The 18764-nt window shown below is 42.5% G+C and overlaps 1 protein-coding gene across 1 annotated transcript in view; it reads left to right on the top strand.

The window, feature by feature from the left end:
- The window catches only part of LOC138197027 (calsyntenin-2-like), a 271940-nt gene that overhangs the window by 239406 nt on the left and 13770 nt on the right, over nt 1-18764 (top strand). Inside the window, exons 10-12 of the mRNA XM_069147486.1 lie at nt 5508-5674; nt 9931-10079; nt 17936-18147. Of these exons, the coding sequence (XP_069003587.1) occupies nt 5508-5674; nt 9931-10079; nt 17936-18147 (528 nt within the window). The remainder of the gene's footprint in view (nt 1-5507; nt 5675-9930; nt 10080-17935; nt 18148-18764) is intronic.

Here is an 18764-nt window from a genome sequence, read left to right as displayed (position 1 = left end):
GGAAGCAGGTGAAGCATGAAGAAAAAGGAAAGAATGGATTTGGCATGGTTTGGTATATGTGAATCCAAATGTGACCTTGTAGTTGTATAACTCTGCTCCCCAGACTATCTGCCTCCTGGCACCGTATCAGCAAGCACTTCGAAGGATGTGTCTTTAAATGTGCAGAGCTACTGTGGTTATTGTATTGAAGTGAGATGAGAGTTGCATAACCAACTTCCAGTTCCATGAAATTATATGAACATATCAAATGAACTGAATAATATCAGGTGATATAGAACAAGCAACAGAAACCAAGAGGATAAATACAGACCTTTTTTTTACAGCGTTCAGAATGAACTGTTTCTGAAAGAAGTGCTGATGTACCTGTCAAGCTTTGAGTTCTGCACAGCTCATAATGCAGTTCACAGCGGTAACACAGTGGATATTTCAAGCTACAAAGGCAAGTGAAAACAGTCAGTGGAGGATTTTATCACCTGGAGCTAGTTAACTCATGTTAACCACATGAGTATCGGGCTGACTTTTTAATCTTTACCTAACTGCTTTTAAGAATGAACCCTACAAATAAGAGACTCTTGTCAAATCAACATCAGCATCTGTGTTTTTGTGATTGCTGGGTCATGAGCATTTGTGATTTCACCATGGACTGAAAGCAGTAATCGCACATCTAAGTTTGTCTTAAATTTTTGGCCAAGTAGGGGGTGGGAAGTGACAGTCGACGGGCCCGACGCACCTTTTTGAACAGTGACGTTTTGCCCCTCTTGAAAAGCGAATACCAATCAAAACACCTCAATCGGCTCACTGCATCATTCTGATGTATTTCCAGGGTCTGTGTTGCTGATTTCCAGAGTTTGACACAAAATCAGCTGTGGTTTCTCTGTGTTAGTCCAAGTTGACTCACAAATGCACATGAATCAATGGCCTCAAAAGTGTGAAACTCAGATGCTGAGGTTAATCAAGCGACATAACTTGGAAAAAAATACCCACAAAAGTTATTGTACACATTACTGTGCTGCACACCATTCATACACAACAGGAACCGTCTCCAAACTTTTAAATACATAATATGCCAAAAAGCTAAAACTGCACGTTCCAGACAAAAAACATCGGGATCCTCTACAGTTTTTATCTATGCAGATGATATGGTAATAAATAACCAGCATTGTATTTGTATTGCATTGTAGAGCCAGTCACTACTACTACTGTCATTACTCTGCTATATACAGTATAGGATGCTATTTATGATCAGGGCTATCATGTGACCTACAACCCCATAAACTATCCAGTGACAAACTAAGTAGACATGCTACAGCTTGCATTAAAGTACATACATACACTGTATGTGTACTGTAAGCCTTTCTCTTGCGCTTGTGTTGTTGGTTTCAAGAAGGCAGCAACCAAAAAGGCATCCGTCTATAGCGCAACAAGACAAATTTAGTTCGGTAAATTGTTGGCCAAACAGAAAACATTTGTGTGAGTAGAACATCAAAATGTGTTTCCTTCTTCTTCAAAACTCCTGCAGCAACTTGGGAGCAGGTGCACGAGGGCATGCTGTGCCACACAAGCATGCACAGGGGGCTAGACCTAAATTCCTGGACTGTGAAAATACTTAGTGAGAATCAAAGAGAGAGGTGATGACAGTTCAAGTCAGAGGGAGAGTTCAGGTGGTAGAATTTTAAGAGCTGTCTCCACATTTCCCCTCTGCCCAGTCAAGAAAAAGGCTCTGTCGGTCTCTGATGTGGGAAGGCAGGCGAGCAGATGACAAGTCCCTGCGTTGATAAGATCCCCTGGGTAGATCGAACCAACTGGTAACACTCTGTCGTCTGCCCCAGGGGTGATAAGGGAGCACTGTTTGACGAGTCATTGTGCACAATGGTGCTGCAGGTCAGCAATCACAGGGATGATTCGAACTTGAAGGGCCGCAGTCACTGCACTCCATTACTGTCACAGTTTCACGCCAGGAGAGAAAGGCATGACAAAGTGTTTCCAGTAGTGGTCGGTTGTGTCTCCATCTGCGCTGACTGGACTTTTCAGAAACTAGATGCATCACTCAAGGGTGTGATCGATGTGCCTGCACCATTTGCAAGGGATTAGAGGAACCAGGGTCAAGCTTTTATAGTTTTGAATTAAGGATTCTCTCAACTCCAGGTACTATGAAATATCAGTTCTTCTAACGTCACCAACTGGATTACCGGTTTACATACAAAATGAATGTTTTCCAATGACCACCAAAATGTAAGGCAATGGGTGAGCTCATCATTTGATTGTTATCATATTGGTTAAGTGGTTATTGTCACACGTATCGCATATATGAGCTAGAAGTGGCCTCCCAAACCTACTGGTAGGTTCAGGATGCTGTTATATTGGACCATGTGCTGAATTGTGTGAAACAGTCACAGTCTACATGCCAAAACTGCTTGGTTAGTTTAGAGAAGATCGTGCTTTGGGTTAAAATAAGTTTGTTTCTTACATAAGTTACATTATATACATCCTGTTCTGTAAATTACGTTCGGTAAATTATCATGGGTGCAGTACTATTTGTTTAAGTACCGGAGCACACCACAAACATGTACATGGGCATGTGTACAAGGTTAAGTTGTGGCTTGGATCTGTGGTTGTGCAACCATTGTTCCGATGGTGGCAATTGTCTGATTTTAGTCACAACACTTTTCTGCAAATGCTTCACAATAAAAGCCTTGCTAAGAAAAGCAGGGTTTCTGCCCACTGAAATGTTATAGGGCTTTTAATTTGAAACAGAGTTTAATGTTGTAACTTTTACAGGACAATCAGTAGCGACTCAAGAGAATGGTGAACACTTTATTTCCTCACTTGGAGAAAAAGAGTGACAGAGCATCACTCCATTGCACTCCAGAAGCACTACACTCATGTATACTGTTTCCCAATGGGGACAAATAAAGTTTCTATTCTTTTCTATTATATTATATTATGTAAGTTAATTTGTATGTATCCGCATTTAAATAAGTCTACATTACCTTTCACACAGCTGTTAAAGTCCTGTTTTTGAACCACCCCACCACCATGTCACCTGACTTCCTGCTTTGCTCCCATCATAAGTACTACAGCCACTAGAGGTCAAAATATATAACTTCTGGCTGACAAGTAGGTGCAGTTTTCCCAGGCTGAACACCTGATCAGGTCCCCACCTACTACCCTGTATATTTGGATCAGATGTGTTGATAACCACTCAATCAGCAATAATAACAGTCGAATAAGGTACCTGTTTAAGCCTTAAATATTTACCATGATAAAGGTATGAAGGTTTTGCAAGAAAGAGGAGGTCTAGTGTACACAGGTTCAACAGTAAAATCTCCCACCTGTCTTTTATTTTCTCCAGCTGATGGTGATTTAATAAGGATCGAAGCAATCACTACATCTTAAGACAAGCTATGGATGGTGTAGGCAGAGTGAGCTGGGGGAGTTCTTCTTTTCAGGTTTTACTCTGGCTTTTTTCACAGCCTATATTACTTTTTCACAGCAGCCTCAATTATAGTGGAAACACTTTTAGGTCTTGAAGGTCAAGTACGCACGAATGGGTGAAACACTTCTGTCTTCCTCCTGACACACCTGAGATGTGATGGGGGAGCAGCATAGCAACCAAATTAGACAAATGTCACTGTCAGTGCTTTGTCCTCCACCACATCTGTCAACCACCGGTCCCACATATTTTCCTTCAGGTTGTGCCATGGAAACCTATCTGCAACAGCTTCGCAATAGGATCGCATAGTTTGTCAACCGGTAAGGCTGACCTTTTGCGATGCTTTGGCAGAGCTGTGTGGTGTCCACAAGCAAGCCAGACTGGTTCCATTGTAGTGATTAGGTGGGAATCATCAGAAAAGAGATGTCAGAACTGGTTGGACCCAATACCTGAGAGGTTAGAGTGTATACCGCATGGGTACAAATGCTCTGAGCAGTGAGTCTCTAGTTTGATTCCCAGCCAGCCAGATCATTGCTACATGTCATTACCCTACACTCTTTCTCTACACTTCCTGTCTATCTCTAACTGTTAGAACTGACTGCTCCAATCAAAAATCGTACATGGAGCTTCTAAAGATAGAATGATTGCTACAGCAGGCTGAGGTAGTCCAAGTTGATAGAGATACTTGACCAAAATCTGTTATATCTGGGATCACACCCAGGATCCAGGGTCTAATGTCCAAATGGAGGTCATACTCCAGCCAGGTTGAAAGCTCAAGAAAGGTGTGCACTGGACACTGAGGGTGAACCATTAGCAGCTGGTCATAAGATAAGAGGGTAGTTTAGAGCAACATGAGAGTGACTTTCCATTTCTACTTCATCTCTCGAAGGTGCTAAAATGACATCTAAATACTCTCCCTTCCATGCTGGTGATTGCTGTTTATGACAGCGGGGCTTAACACTATTAGATGACTGGACCACTTCCTTCATTTGCTGTATCTACTCAGTTTTTGAATACACAGAAACTTACACTCGTACTATGGAGGATTAAATGAACATGTTGTCTTTCGGTAATGACTGTACACATAGTCCCAACTGTGGGAAAATAACTTTGAAAAGAATATAAAAAGCCACTGTTTGCTGTTCGCCACCAACAATCACTTGGGAGCAGATGTACAAGGGCACAAAGTGTCAAAGGAGTATGCTGAGAGGCTGGTCAGATAAATTGATAGACAGAGAAAGATGGTGTCTTGGTATGCACCCTGCTCATAAATCATTCTTCCACTTCCTCCTCCAAATGTTTTTGATGAATGAGCCAGTTTGGATTTTTTTTTTAAGACAGATGTTGTCAGATGAAGGCGACGTGCTATACTTTTAGTGCTTCAATGGATTAATGCCAGATTTAAAGAATGGCAGAGGAAGAGATAAATGAAAGGAGGGAAAGCAATGTAAAGGTGAAGTTTTGATACCCAGAGCTCGTAACCTTTCAGCTAATGAGTGGTTTGGAGACTCCTCTTGCTGGTATTGGCCTTTACGGAGTTCAAAGGACAGATTTTAGATGTGTTGACTTTTTCCCTTACCTTTATTTAGCCTGGATGGGCTGGCTGAGGAGCACTTTTAAAGCAGCACCCAGTCGCTTAATCACAGAATGGGGACACAAAATCTGCATCTTTGGGCCAATTATAAGCCTAATTTGGTCATCAGGACTCGTACTTAAAGGCTGGACAAGGTCACTGTTAGGGGGATGATATTGTAATGAGTAAGGGACAACAGTCCTGTACTTTACTGTAGATTAACATGACCTATTATAATGATTTTATTAACATTGGTTTATCCAAATGACCATACTGGAGCATAAAGAGTGATGACTTTTTATTGTTTTCTTTGAGTATGTTATGTTCTTTGTATTATAAAAGTGGCATTGTCAAGTTTGAAAACGCCAAACCAAAAACTGCCTATAAAATCACCATGAAGCGCCAAAAATCAAAAGAAAGGCATTTGACACACTATTTTTGCTGTGTGTGTGTGTGTGTGTGTGTGTGTGTGTGTGTGTGCCTGTGTGGTTGTTTGTGAAGGTGGGGAGGTGACCAAGCCGCAATTCACTCAGTACTTCCGGGGGAGCCTATCTGGACTGACCATCCGACCAGGGAAGATTGAGAGTCAGAAAGTCATTTCCTGTCTGCAGGCCTGCAAAGAGGGACTGGACATCAACTCCCTCGAGAGCCTGGACAAGAGTATAAAGGTGCACACACACACACACACACACACACACACACACACACACACACACACACACACAGAGAAAGAGAAACAGAAGGTACTCTAAAAGGGGGGACTGTCGCTTTGGTTAATCTCAATAATCAATTCTTATTAAATATATTTAAAAAAAATCAAAGCAAAATCAGTTACAACAGCTAAGATTACAGTGAAGAAAATGGACATTTAAAGAGACAGAGGCTATGTTTACAGTCAAGTGGGTATACTACTTTGTTTATATATATGTCCACATACTGTATATCCCTACATACATGTTATGCAATTTTTTTTTTTCACAATGGAGCATTCATAAGGTAACTTCGAGAGTAATATTTCAAAACTTGTCCTTATAATTAAAACAGCGGGAACACCACCTAGCAGTTTTCTGTATTTACTACATTTTCTTTCGCATGTATTTCATTTTTACTCAAACATTTACAGCATTTTTCTCACCATATTCTGTTAGAACTAAGCTGCCCCTGCATACATCTGTTCACCTTGAAGAACAGATTGTCAAATCAACAATTAAATGGTAATGAGAAGATTGACACTACTTATACGTTTAAGGGTAGTAACCTCTCTCTCAGTGTATTTACATAATAGAGGAGTTAGGGAACAATGACTGCAAGACGTGGATTTGTGATTACACGGCGGGTCAGGTGGACATTGGGAGCATTGACCAGCACTCAGTGTATCATGGACAGAGACACCGAGCTGGTATTCAGAGCTGACCAGCATGATCAGCTAATGTGTCTCCACTGGAAAGACAAGCAGTCTGGTGGAGCTTTGACAGTCACTAGAAACACATTCACACACCTTTGAGAGAGTCTCCATGTGGGTACTTGGCTCGGTTAGCAGCTCTACTTTGAGAGGCTCTCCAGTATATGTGTTTTTGGAGGAGTGTCAGTGCATAGCCCTGCTGTTTATATCATGGTTAGCATTACTATTCAGAGCCCTAAATATATTTTTAAGCTCTGAATACAGCAGTCACCAGGATGTCTGTGTGTTGTTTCTGCTGCCACTGCAGAGGAATAAATCTTGTTCCAGCATAATGTCCTTTTTGCGATGGCGCTTATCAGGCTTGCTAATGTCCCTGTAACCTGCAGTTCTGTGTGACTGGCACAAACCAGGACTACAGTCAGCTGTGTTGTATTTATACTTGACACTGCAGTGTGTAAAATATACCTGAAAATCTCACCCTTTGCATCATGTTTGAAAGGAGCTGGGGAATTTGTATAAACGTGCGCCAAATGAGCATTCTCCTTGGATTTACAGAGATTTATAGTGAGGTTTTGTTCATTGCTTAGCTGTCTGGCCTAAAGCTGTATTGTTTTGGTTCCCTCTTACTGCTCTCAGGGTGCTGTTTTCAGTGAAAAAGCTCTACAAAACCCCATTGTACACCTCCAACAGCAGACAGAAGAGTTAGCAGGCAGAGAAGAACATTTACAGCTAAAGAGACAGTTTTTCTTTCAGGAGTTGGTAGAGACCAAAAATGGAAAAAGAGTAAAAAAAATTTTTTTAAAAAGAGTAAATATTGGACATTAATTCATAAGGTATACACACTACATTTGAATGTTATTGTTTCTTGCAAGCGCTGGATGTTTATATCGAGTTGGTGGCTCGCAGATTTGCCACATCAAAACTGATGATTTATCAATATTGTAATTACATCTTGTGTTTCTGCTGCACCCATGTGACCAGAAACTTATCTTTGCATGTTTATGAAGCAACAGGCAGCAGATGATTAGCTTAGCTTAGCATAAAGACTGGAAAAAGGGACACATCAGAAGACTCCAGGAAGTTGCTGGACAGGGCCAAACAGTAGTTTCACACATCCAAACATTACAAAATGTTTTACCTTTTAGTTTTTGTACAACTTAAATACGCTATAATCTGTTTATTAGTAAGCTTTAATGGTGCTGATAGGCAGATTTTGTTGCTTTGGGACAGAGTCTGGTGAGCTGTTTCCCCTGATTCTAGTTTCCAGTTTCCAATTTTCAAAAATGATATTTCTTTGAATCACCACAGCTAAATCACCAGCTGGATTCCTTGAAAGTCTTTTGCTACCTTCTTCTTCTCTCCCCCTTTTTCACTGGCTCAGCTAATCCATCTCCCTGCACTGTGGAAGATAGAGGGCAGACAAGATGGATGGGGGTTTGTGTAGACTCAAAGCCGCCCCTATAACCACCCACCCACCATCAGTTCCTTTAACTCTTTTTCTATCTTCCCCTCCTCAGTCCCCCCCCCCCACCCCCCCAAACTCCCGCAGCTGTTTCCATTGAGCTCCTTGTGCTGTGGTGCAGCTAAGAGATGCTTGCCTGCCTTTTCAGGAGACAAGGTGGGATGAGGTGTGTGTAGGGGGGGGGGGGGGGCACAGGAGGGGAGAGAAGAGGAGGACAACTTCTCTGGGGGCCAGTGCAGTTTATCTTTTGAGAGCCATTTCATTTTCTTCTTAGCCGCACACTCCCATAGGTCCACGGGAAGCTTAAGGACAGCATTTGGCCAAGCAGGTGGAGAGCTGGCACAGCGCAATCAGAGGAGAATAGCAGGCAGGGGAGGAGAGATGGAGGGAGGTGGAGGCGGGTAGACACAGAGTACGGCGACAGAACAGAAGATGAGAGGAGTCAACATGAGTGGTGTGAAGGGAGGAAATGGCAGGGGGAGAGGGAGCGCCTGGAGAGCCCCATGGAGTGCTGAAGTAGTGTCACCCTGCTGTTGAGATCCCAATTTTTTTGGAAGTGCAGTTCTGGCAGGAGAACACGAAACCCTCTTTAAAGAAAGGAGGGCTTCAAATCCCTATCATCAAACGCTGCAGGAGACCATACACCTCTGTGAAACTACTTGTGAGCTGATTCCACTGACTCTTTTCCTGTCCCTTGACTTAAAAAAGCCTGCAAGTGTTTTCTTCAAGTCTGAAGCTATTTACTACTGAGTACATATTCCCATCATACTACCATTTTCCTTCCTGCCTTCAGGCCAATCACTGGTTTCCATTTAAACCTACACAGTACAGTATGAGAGTTTGTAAAAACGTGAAACCTCCTTAAAATAGTTGATTCATCACAGTTTGTTTCAGTCAAAGTGACATGGCTGTTGCATGGTAATGTAGCACAGGCAAGACGCTCACTTTGATGGATTATCTGATGCAAACAAGTTGTAATTCTGCAAAGTGATGTTTATACGAGTGTAAAGTCAAACACAGAAGACAAAGGCTACCGGAAACGTATTGACCTTTTGACATTAGCCAAACCATTGCAGAAAAAAACATCATCGGATGTATTTTTTGTGATAAAAAAAAAAGAAAAAAAAAGCTGTATAACACGGTCAGTTTTTGCTCATGTCTGTGTAGGTATAAATGTGTATTTTTATGTTGTGGTAACCCGAAGGCGTTGCATCACAGTTCCGGTTGTTTTTCACCAAATGTTTTCCCCTTAGATGCCTCAGAACTTCTCAGTAAAACTCTGTGTTGACCCTGACGGACAAATTCACAGTGCACAACCCTGCGAATGTCAAAGGAAATCTCCAGCATGCTCCTGACCTGTTACACTTCCTTTGGTCTGGGACATTGACGTCCTGTCCATCTCAGAACTCCAAACCCCTCTTATGGCTCATTGTTTTATTGCTGTAGGCTTTCTGAAGCAGTTCAAGAGTCTCAGAAAATTGATGCAAAGTTTGTTGTGTACTCTCTGCTAAAGTTTCAGGTCCACGATGAAATAACAAATGCACACATGTGCACCAGTGGTCACAAACACGCATGTAACACAGGTGCTGATGTTCAAGATATCTAACTTGGAATAAGGAAAGTTACTGCTCCCTCCTGCTCCATGAGCGTTACTCTGCTGTGTTCTGCACAACAGGGTGTACTATGGACTGAGCTTTATGTTTTAATCCAAAGGGCACAACTGGAAATCGAGTTTGAGTTTAATCACATTAGCATGCAGTAAATCATTGGCCAGGTAGTATTCAAGCAGAGAAACCAGCTTAGAGTGGGGTGAACGGGAGGCCCAGAAACTCATTCCTGCCCCCCACCTCCCACAAGGAAGGTTAATTTGCCCGTGCCCTCCCGCTTTCACTGCGTCAGCTCTTGTATGCACAGATAGTTTCCACACCAGACTAATCTACAGCATCTCAATTAGAACTGATTGAGTGCAGCTTTAAATGGCTCTGTTCCCGTTAACATTTTATCATGTACTGCATCGTGTCTCTATCCATCTCACATCTGCGCTCTATCCCTCCCTATAGTTCCACTTTAACCCCGCTCAGTCCATCCTGGTAATGGAGGGAGAGGACCTGGAGAACATGAACGCCGCTGTGAGGAAAGTTTCCTACATAAACTCCCGCCAGTTCCCCACACCAGGTATCCGACGCCTGCACATCTCCACTGCCGTCCAGTAAGTAGTAACCTTTCTCTTCTTCTTACACTCGTTTAACTCCTTTATTTTTACTTGTCTCCACCTTTTCTGTCTCCCTTTTTCTTCCACATTCATTTTATCTGTTTCTCCGCGCCTCATCTCTCCAATATAAGGAGTGTTATCCCACCTCGACACCTCTGCTAAGTGTTTAGACAACACAGCAGACATCACAGCCTGACTGATATATAATTCCCTTTTCACACATGAATCCCCACCCCTCCTTTTCACTCCCTCTCCCTGTCTCTACTTTCCTCTGCTGTCACTTCCCCTTTCCTTTAATACACCATTTTCGGTTCACTGTTGCCACCGGGGGCTAGTTTTTACATTTTCATGTCATGTATTAATAATTCTGCCTGGGTTCTGCCAGAGGAAGGAGCGAAAAAGAGATGCAAAAAGAGAGGGAGAGTGTGTGTCTGAGAGGGAGAGAGAGAGAGAGAGACAGGCGGGTAAAACAGCCTCCCCAGGCGGATTACCATTAAAATTCATGATTGTTTTAAATATATGTAGACCCCTGCAGCACAGCCCTGGGGTTTCACTCTCCGCCCTCCTGTTGGGTTCGATGGAGGGCCGCGGGCCCCGAGAACTTCAGCTAACACAGCCGGAGTGAGAGCGTGCATGTTGCTGTGTGTTGCGCAGGCCGCTGGTGATGAAGCAGAGTCATCGTAGCTGGAGGCGCACCGATTATCAAGGAATACATTATGCTAATCACGGCTGGGCTTGCATCATTGCTAAATGTTGTTTAGATTAAGTTTTTCTCACAGACTGCTGACTGGTCTGTTTGTTGCCATGGCAGTGTGCATGCCTGAGTGTGTGGAAGATGTGGAAACAGTGTAAAACGCTACTTAAGAGAGATAAGTAGAGAGAGACTCACTGATAAAGTGTATTTAAGTTTTCACTCTGACTCCTGTAAAAAACTGAATTCGTTACACTGAGAGCCTGAAACGTGGCCTCCTGCCACAACACATCAGCAGCAGTTGGAAAAACTCCCCTCGCTGTTGTGGGCAGTATCGTTTTGCACGAATAAACAGAGATGCAAAATATTTCCTGGCAATGCAATTAAACTTGTTTCTTGCCGACGCCTAATAACTTCAATTAACTGCAGGCTTTGAGAAAATAATTAAGCAAACAGCGCTAATTCTAAACAACAAGCCTCGTGGGTTCCCCTGGCATATATTTTCTCTTTGGGACAAACTTGTTCCATGTACTGTATGTTCTGGAGAGGAGTTTAGACACTACGCTTATGGAGTAAATATACAAAAACAAACAAGTACACTGGACGGGATGCTGCAGTCCCTAAAAACAGAGACAGGATCTAGACCACAGACTTTGTAGTTACACCTCTGTAAACTGTCCACAATAAATTCTGTCTCCTCATCTTCTTATTTCACAATAACACCAAAGTTCAACAGAAGATTATTATACCTGACCAGGTGTTTGCATCTGGTGGAGTGGGTTAGATATGAGCGGACGTGTGCTGCCTTCAAATGGGGTCGTATTTACCGTGTTCATTCACCATATGAATGCCCCCCTCTTGTGGTGGAAGGTCCTGAAAGCTCAGAGTACACGACTTCTAATGTGTTTGCTGCCACTTTCAGAAACAGTGAAGGATATAAGTTCACTTTTCACTGGCTATTAAGATCATATATAGTAAGTTTAGTCATGCAGTTTTTCTTCATAATTTGATAATACAGCTGAATGTTGATGTCCCCAACAGCTTCATCTTCTATCGATGTCATTATGTCTTTGCATTTTCTGCATTACCCACTGCTAGCTTGCTAAATGTTTAGCTTCTGCAGCTTCCAGAGGCCGTAATGCAGGGAATGCAAAGGCACAGAGGGAAAGGATGAGGCTGTCGGAAAGATCAACATTTTCCTCAGACGTAGACTAGTATCTAAGTTGTAAAGAGGCAAACTCTACGTGATTCAAAATACAATATATTAGCTGAACATCCAACGAAGAATGAATTTACATGACCTCTGCCATTTAACATCAGCAAACACGTCACAACGTTTGAACTCGAGGCTTATAGCAAATGTCAAGTTCTGACGTTGTGAATACAACAAGAGGGCGGCATTCATATCTCTTCTAGTGTACACGGTAAATACAACCCCAGTTGAACGCAGCAGATGTGCAGGAGAAGCACAGGTGTCTCTCATGACTCCAATGATGGCGTCATTCTGTCTGGGTATATTGGCCACAATGAGCCACAATGCACAGCACCAGGAGCGTGAACTTGCTTAACTGACTGGAATGGACTTGTTACTGATGGTATTAATCACACCTGTGCTTTTCCTGCTGAAACAAGTCAACATGTCTGCTGTGGAAAAGGTTTACTGTTATTTCACTTGGATGTTTGAGCTTCACTGTGAAGAGGAAGTTAGTTAAACCCATGAATGTACAGACATGAATATTGACATCACAAATAGTTTAACAGCAAATGATGGTCCAGTATGCAACTTAGATAAATGTGGTGTTGAGGCCTGTAGTGCACATGCAGCATACCAATGGAGTTTGCAGCGAAGTAGCTAGATGGATTTTAAGAAGTCTTAACGAGATGATTGAACTTTGAAAATTGCAGGCATGTGACATTTTACATGTCTGTGATGACACACAGAGATGATGAATCCGACTGTGCGTGTCCAGAAACTAAATGTTCTGTTTATTTTGAAAGTATATTATACAGGAAGATGTGAGGAAATGATTTCCAGGGGAGCCTGTGAAAACAATTAACACCTCAGTTTTGTAGCAGCCAGTTCTTTTTCACCATTTATTAACTGATTAGGACTCCATCCCATTGTCAGTCTGCAGGTTAAGATAATTCAGGACCACAACTTTAACTTGTGCAATAGCGACCAGGAGCAAAGATAAAGAACGGGACATGAACCCAACAACAAGGTCAATAGGGAGTCTCACTGAAACAGATCCATCACTAGCTCTGCTGATCCTGCTGTTTATATGCTGTCTTGACTGTCAATTTCTTTTTACAGTGTCAGAGGATGAGGTGGCTTTCCTCATTTCTTTTTGGTTTAATGTGTATTTTTGTCATCCGTCAGCGAGGCCTCTGCCTACACATAACATACCGTACTAGTAAATATTTGAACTGGCAAAAGCATGTTTGCAACCACTGAAAGGCACTTTTAGGGTTTTCTACATTAAATGCCAGCAATGTTACAAAAAAATTCAACAATACAAAGTTCAGGGTATAGTACGACTCCCTATTAGATCTTTTCTATATATTTATGATTTAATAAGAAAGTTATTTTTGTTCAAAGTGAACTCTGCATGGCTTTCATGTCTTCAAACAGCAGGAAAACAGCTGTACTGACTACATAAGTAACATTTCTGCTAATGACCTTTAGTTTCTGCTAAATGTTCATTGACTTCAGGCTTCTGAATGGCCTTCCTGTTGTCATGGCTATGTCAGCCTGTTAGCCATGGTGAGTTTGCAGCAGCAAATCATGTAAAGTCACGTCTAGAGCACGGATGATTTAACTTCCAATTAGTTGTTTTAGCTCTTCATCCACAGGACACACCAGCAGGAAAAGATTCCCCAAAACAGAAAAAATGTCCTATCTCCATAACAAGTGCAGAAAAAAACTTTGGACAGTGTCACTTCTCACAAACACACTGAGATGTTAATTAATTCCTTCCAAATGCAATTAAATTTACTTTGTGCTGACTCCTAATAAGTGCAATTACTTGGGGTGTCGAGAAAGTAAAAGCAACCAGTGCTAATCTTTGCAACAGCCCCTTTAGGCTCCCTTGTCATATTTCTTTGTAATTAAGTTGAACTGGCGCCAATTTTTTTTTTTTCTTCAGCTCGCAGACCCACGCAGCAGCCGTCTCCCCGCATCACTGAGTTTGTATCTCCCACTGCTCACAACAATGGCTTAGTGCCCAAACTGCAAACACACACACACGCACACACGCGCGCACACACACACATACACACACGCACACACACATACACACACACACACACACACACACACACACCACCGGCCGTCGCCACGGGAAAGAAGGGGAAAGATTACACAATGCCCTGAAACCTGTTTTTGTCTCAAACTGTGGACTCAGTCAACTGACTGCAGAGGATTAGAGACAACATTTAGGTTTTAATCTTGCTGTCAGGAAAAGTTTCACACATTTTTGGTAAAAATATTCCAAAAAAGGAAATTTGCTCTTTTTCCTGTGTTAAAGCTAGCTTAACATCAAAAGCATGGCTAGAAATACAATCCGGTCTTTAGAATTTATCACTTTCATTTTTTGATATCTGAAGGTCAAGTGTGCTTGGCCATTTCAAAGGACGTCAGGCAGAAGTCGTACCTGAGTTCTTTCGGACCATTTTGGCCTTTTCATTGTAAGAAATAATTGTAATAGATTAATAAATAAGTTATATTTGACTTCAGTTCAACTTCATCAGCAACACACTGTTAATTACTTCTAAATGCACACTCATGCCCCTTATAAACATCTTATCCCCAGTTTCAATCATATTCAGGATATGATGGAACACAGGAATCTTAAACACTCCCACTTCCCAGTCTGTCAGACTTTCTATAATTGATGTCCTGACTATATGTTTTGATGTGATATTTATTTCAAATCGGTTGTTGCTTTTCTTTTTACAGCAAACAGTGAATTATTATATTATATTATATTGTATTTAAAAAAGTGTAGCCTCTTAATTTTATACATTAATTTCACCTGTTAATCATCATTTATCATTATAGATTTTGGCTAACTGACCGATTTAGAGTAGGACTGAGATTCAAATCCAGGATATGATGCTTGCAATGATAATTTATCAGGGTATTTACTGTACATGATCATCTGCATGATTTGTGCAGCATATTGCATCAATTAGAGTTATATCGTTCCCATTATATATTTTGTTCTACAAAGGAACCAAAAAAGACATGTCAGTGGCACAGCATTACTTCTAAAGGCAGACTGGACATCTGATATTTATCATAAACCCTCACTGACTGCCGAACTTTCATACCTAAATTCAGATTTTCATTTATAATTCAGGTCTGTATGTGCTGTTTAAATCCCATGAAAGTTTCAAGACACCAAGTCCACAGAGAGAAGCACACAACCTATTCAGCAAGTGTGCCACTTGGACTTTCAAACATTTGTGATGTCACAAACTCACACTGATGTCCTATGACTGTCCTCATCGCAGCCCACCGTTCAACCTTTTTGAGGTAGAAAAAACACCATGCAGACACCCATCCTGGAGCTAGAAAGCTAGAAGGCTGAAGAAAACCTGGTGGTAGGCCTCTGCATGCCATACAGTAAAGAGTCAGTCAATCAGAAGGATTACTGATATCAATGTGCCTTAAAGACACAGACACAAACTCTTCTTGGTCGAAGAGATATATGGGCAAACCATATAAACAAAAAAAATAACACAATAAATAAAAACAAATAAAACACAAGAAGTTTAAAATAGGTGGACTTTTAAAAACCCCTCAAAGGACATTTTGTTCATAGATGAGACAATGTGTGGGTTCATCCTCACTAAGCAAATACTTTGTTGAAAACTTCTCACTTTCTATAAGTTTTTCCTTGATGGTTGGCCATTTCCTTTCAATTTTTCTGATGCTATTCGTTTAAAATCATACAGAACTAAGCAGCTGGAGAAGGAGAAACATATGGAGATTCATCTCATGGATTCAGGCATCACGGCATAATTTATATCAGAATATAGGTGAGAAAATATAGGCTGCACAACGGCTGGAATCGTGTTGCCCAGGTTTCCAATCTAGAGAGAAAAGGGCCTTGATATGATTTCCTGCAGCTGTTTACTGAGCCACAATATGAGAGAAGGCATTGATGTCGCTCCCACTGACAGATGTTTGTGCGCTTGAAAAGCCTTCGGTGAAATGTAAAAGCAAAACTGTGGCTTGTTTGTTCAGCTTTCACTGCTCAGACCACCCACCACCACCACCCCCCCCTTTCACCATCACCCGCCTCTGTACCCCTCCCCACCCTCCCCACCCCGTCACGTCCTATTCTCATTTTAATATCTCATGGTTTCCATTTCACTTATCTGTGATCTGAAGTCTTTACTTGTGTGTGTGTGTGTGTGTGTGTGTGTGTGTGTGTGTGTGTGTGTGTGTGTGTGTGTGTGTGTGTGTGTGTGTGTGTGTGTGTGTGTGTGTGTGTGTGTGCCTCAACCAATGCATCAGAAGGCTTGTGCGTCAGATGTCTGCACTCGTGCGTGCGTGCGTGCGTGCGTGTGTGTGTGCGTGCGTGTGTGTGTGTGTGCGTGTGTGTGTGTGTGATGGATAGCACTCTATCTGCGTGGCTGTGTTGTGAGCTCACAGCGAGCGAGCTTGCGTCCTAAGCCGGTATGTGTCCATCCATTCAAGGTGGCCAGTGGATGCTGCGCATTTAAAGGCACGCTATCGCACGCTGACAGGCAGGCGGGGAGGCCGACGTGCACGTCTGAGAGCTCGGCAGGCCCACCGCTGCAGGTCTGCGTCTGCCACCCGAGCACGAACATGACAGCGTTTCATCCCCTCGATAAGTGCACACGCTGCGGTCCGGATTTGGACTCAACAGCTGTGGTTTCAGTTCAGCAAAGAGGTCCTGCCGCTTCTGATAAGCTTTATTAGCCGCCGTCATGTTCCACGGTTTTACATTGTGATGCCGCCGGGGTTGTTTTTACCAAACATCCTCAAGCACTCTTGTCATCCTCTTGGTGCTGGATAGCGCTTGTGCGGCGTGTACACGACTTCCTCCTCTTGGTTCTGCCGTGTTGAATGAAGTTAGTCAGAGGATGAAAATACGAGAGGAGCACACCGTCACACGGTCCTGAAGGGCGGTCGTTCACGGGAGACCGTCGGCATCCGCAGGTCAAAGGACGTCAAGACCGAAGGAGTAGCTCGGCGTGCACAGTCGTTCTCTCTTCTGCCGAGAATATTGACGCCGCTCTGAAGTCAGCGTGTATAATATGAAGCTGTGTTACAATTAGCTTGTGATTAAAAACTGCAAACAAGAGTGCAACGAGCTAACCCAGTTCTGTAACTCTAAAACACACAAATTAACATGTTGCATCTTGTTTGTTTAATCCATAAAAAAAAAATTTTTTAAAAAGTTGAAATGTAAAATAACAGTTTGCGGTCTTTGGGGAAGAACTGCTGAATGCTGCTTTCTGACTAAAGCCTCTTTTTGCGGTTCACATTTCTGTTTGCGCTTAGGCAACTCTCCCGCATGTATATTTTCTTATTTGGTATTTAGTTATTCTTGGACTGTTAATTCATGTTACGTTTCTGCCTCCTACAGAAAAAGCACATGCATTTCACATGTGCAAAACCTCGTGTGACCTAAATAAACGTGTATTTTGCGCATGGGAGATGTGTCATTTTGGGAGATTTTAATGGTGTAATGTGTGAAGTGCATGTAGATTCTCATGTGAAAACCTTTCAACATATTTTCCCCACGTTGTCAAACGTTGCAACGTGTGGTAAACATGTGTCATAGATGTATTCGCATGTGGAAAACTTAAGTTTTTTTCTGTAAAAGTTTAAACAGTTCAATGAAACATACCTCTAAAATCCTTACACTCATCAAACAAAAAAAATGTATGCCATTCTTAGACATCTCCCAGTACAGCGTCATGCTCACAACACTGTTTGTTTGCGAGGAGTTTCAGTCTTCACTCTGACTCCTATCTGACAACTTCAAAACCTCCACAACAGATCCATTCACACCGCAGCTGAACATGAAAATGCGGTGAAAGGAAACACCAGACAAGCGGCAGCTTGTACTCTCGGTCTGTCACCCACTTCTCACTCTGCCGCGTTTCTCCCGTCTATGTCGAGGTGTTTCGGTGAAGACACTTGCATCACCATCCCGGACATCGACGCGGTGGTGATGGTGCTGCAGCCCAGCGAGCCCAGGATCACCATCACCGGAGGGGAGAGGCTGAGCCGGCTGGCCTCCGACTTCAGAGCAGCGGGGGGCATCGATCTGTTCCAGGACCTCCACATCATCAGCACGGTCACCAGGGCGGACGCGCCCGCACATCACGCAGGTAAGAACTGTCACACAAAATAAGAGTTCAATCGCGGTTAACGCAAGTGGGAAAAACAATCCTAAGGAACACAAACAGCAGTCGGTGGGAAGTCAGTGAGGGATCTTACTGCTGCATTAACCACTTTTTCAGATTTTTCTGCTTTCGTCTGCACCACCCAAACATGAAAAGCAGCCGTCGGCTTTCCCTGATTTATAGGGTACAGATGATAAAATGTACTACACACACTTCACTTGTACAGGTATTTTCCCAGTGATAGCTCACAGAACAGAAAGTTAACAGTCTGTGTAAACTTCAAAAAGTGGGAGATGCATACCTCCCCACAGGTAGAAATCTGTCGCAACTAAATATTTCAGCAGGTTGTTTTTTTTCGTATTTATGATACGTTCACTCATTCATGAAGTCCCATAGACGATTCAGCGCCAACTGTCTTGCAAAACAAATCTTCAGAGAAAGCTGAACATTTCATAACGCCTCATGAGACGGTAAATAAGCAGCAGCGAGCGCTTCTTTCATCCGGCACGCACTGTGAAATCATGAAAACAAAAGTTGTGCTCTCACTCTCACGCGGGCAAATTCGGTGACTTGGTGGGAGTGAAGGTTATAAAAAAAAACAC

The sequence above is a fragment of the Embiotoca jacksoni genome, unplaced genomic scaffold, assembly GCF_022577435.1.
Source record: "Embiotoca jacksoni isolate LCO1_2020_lvr unplaced genomic scaffold, fEmbJac1.0.p SCAF_14, whole genome shotgun sequence".
NCBI lineage: Eukaryota > Metazoa > Chordata > Actinopteri > Embiotocidae > Embiotoca > Embiotoca jacksoni.
The sequence above is the reverse complement of the archived record's forward strand: the minus strand, read 5'-3'. Positions and strand labels throughout refer to the sequence as shown.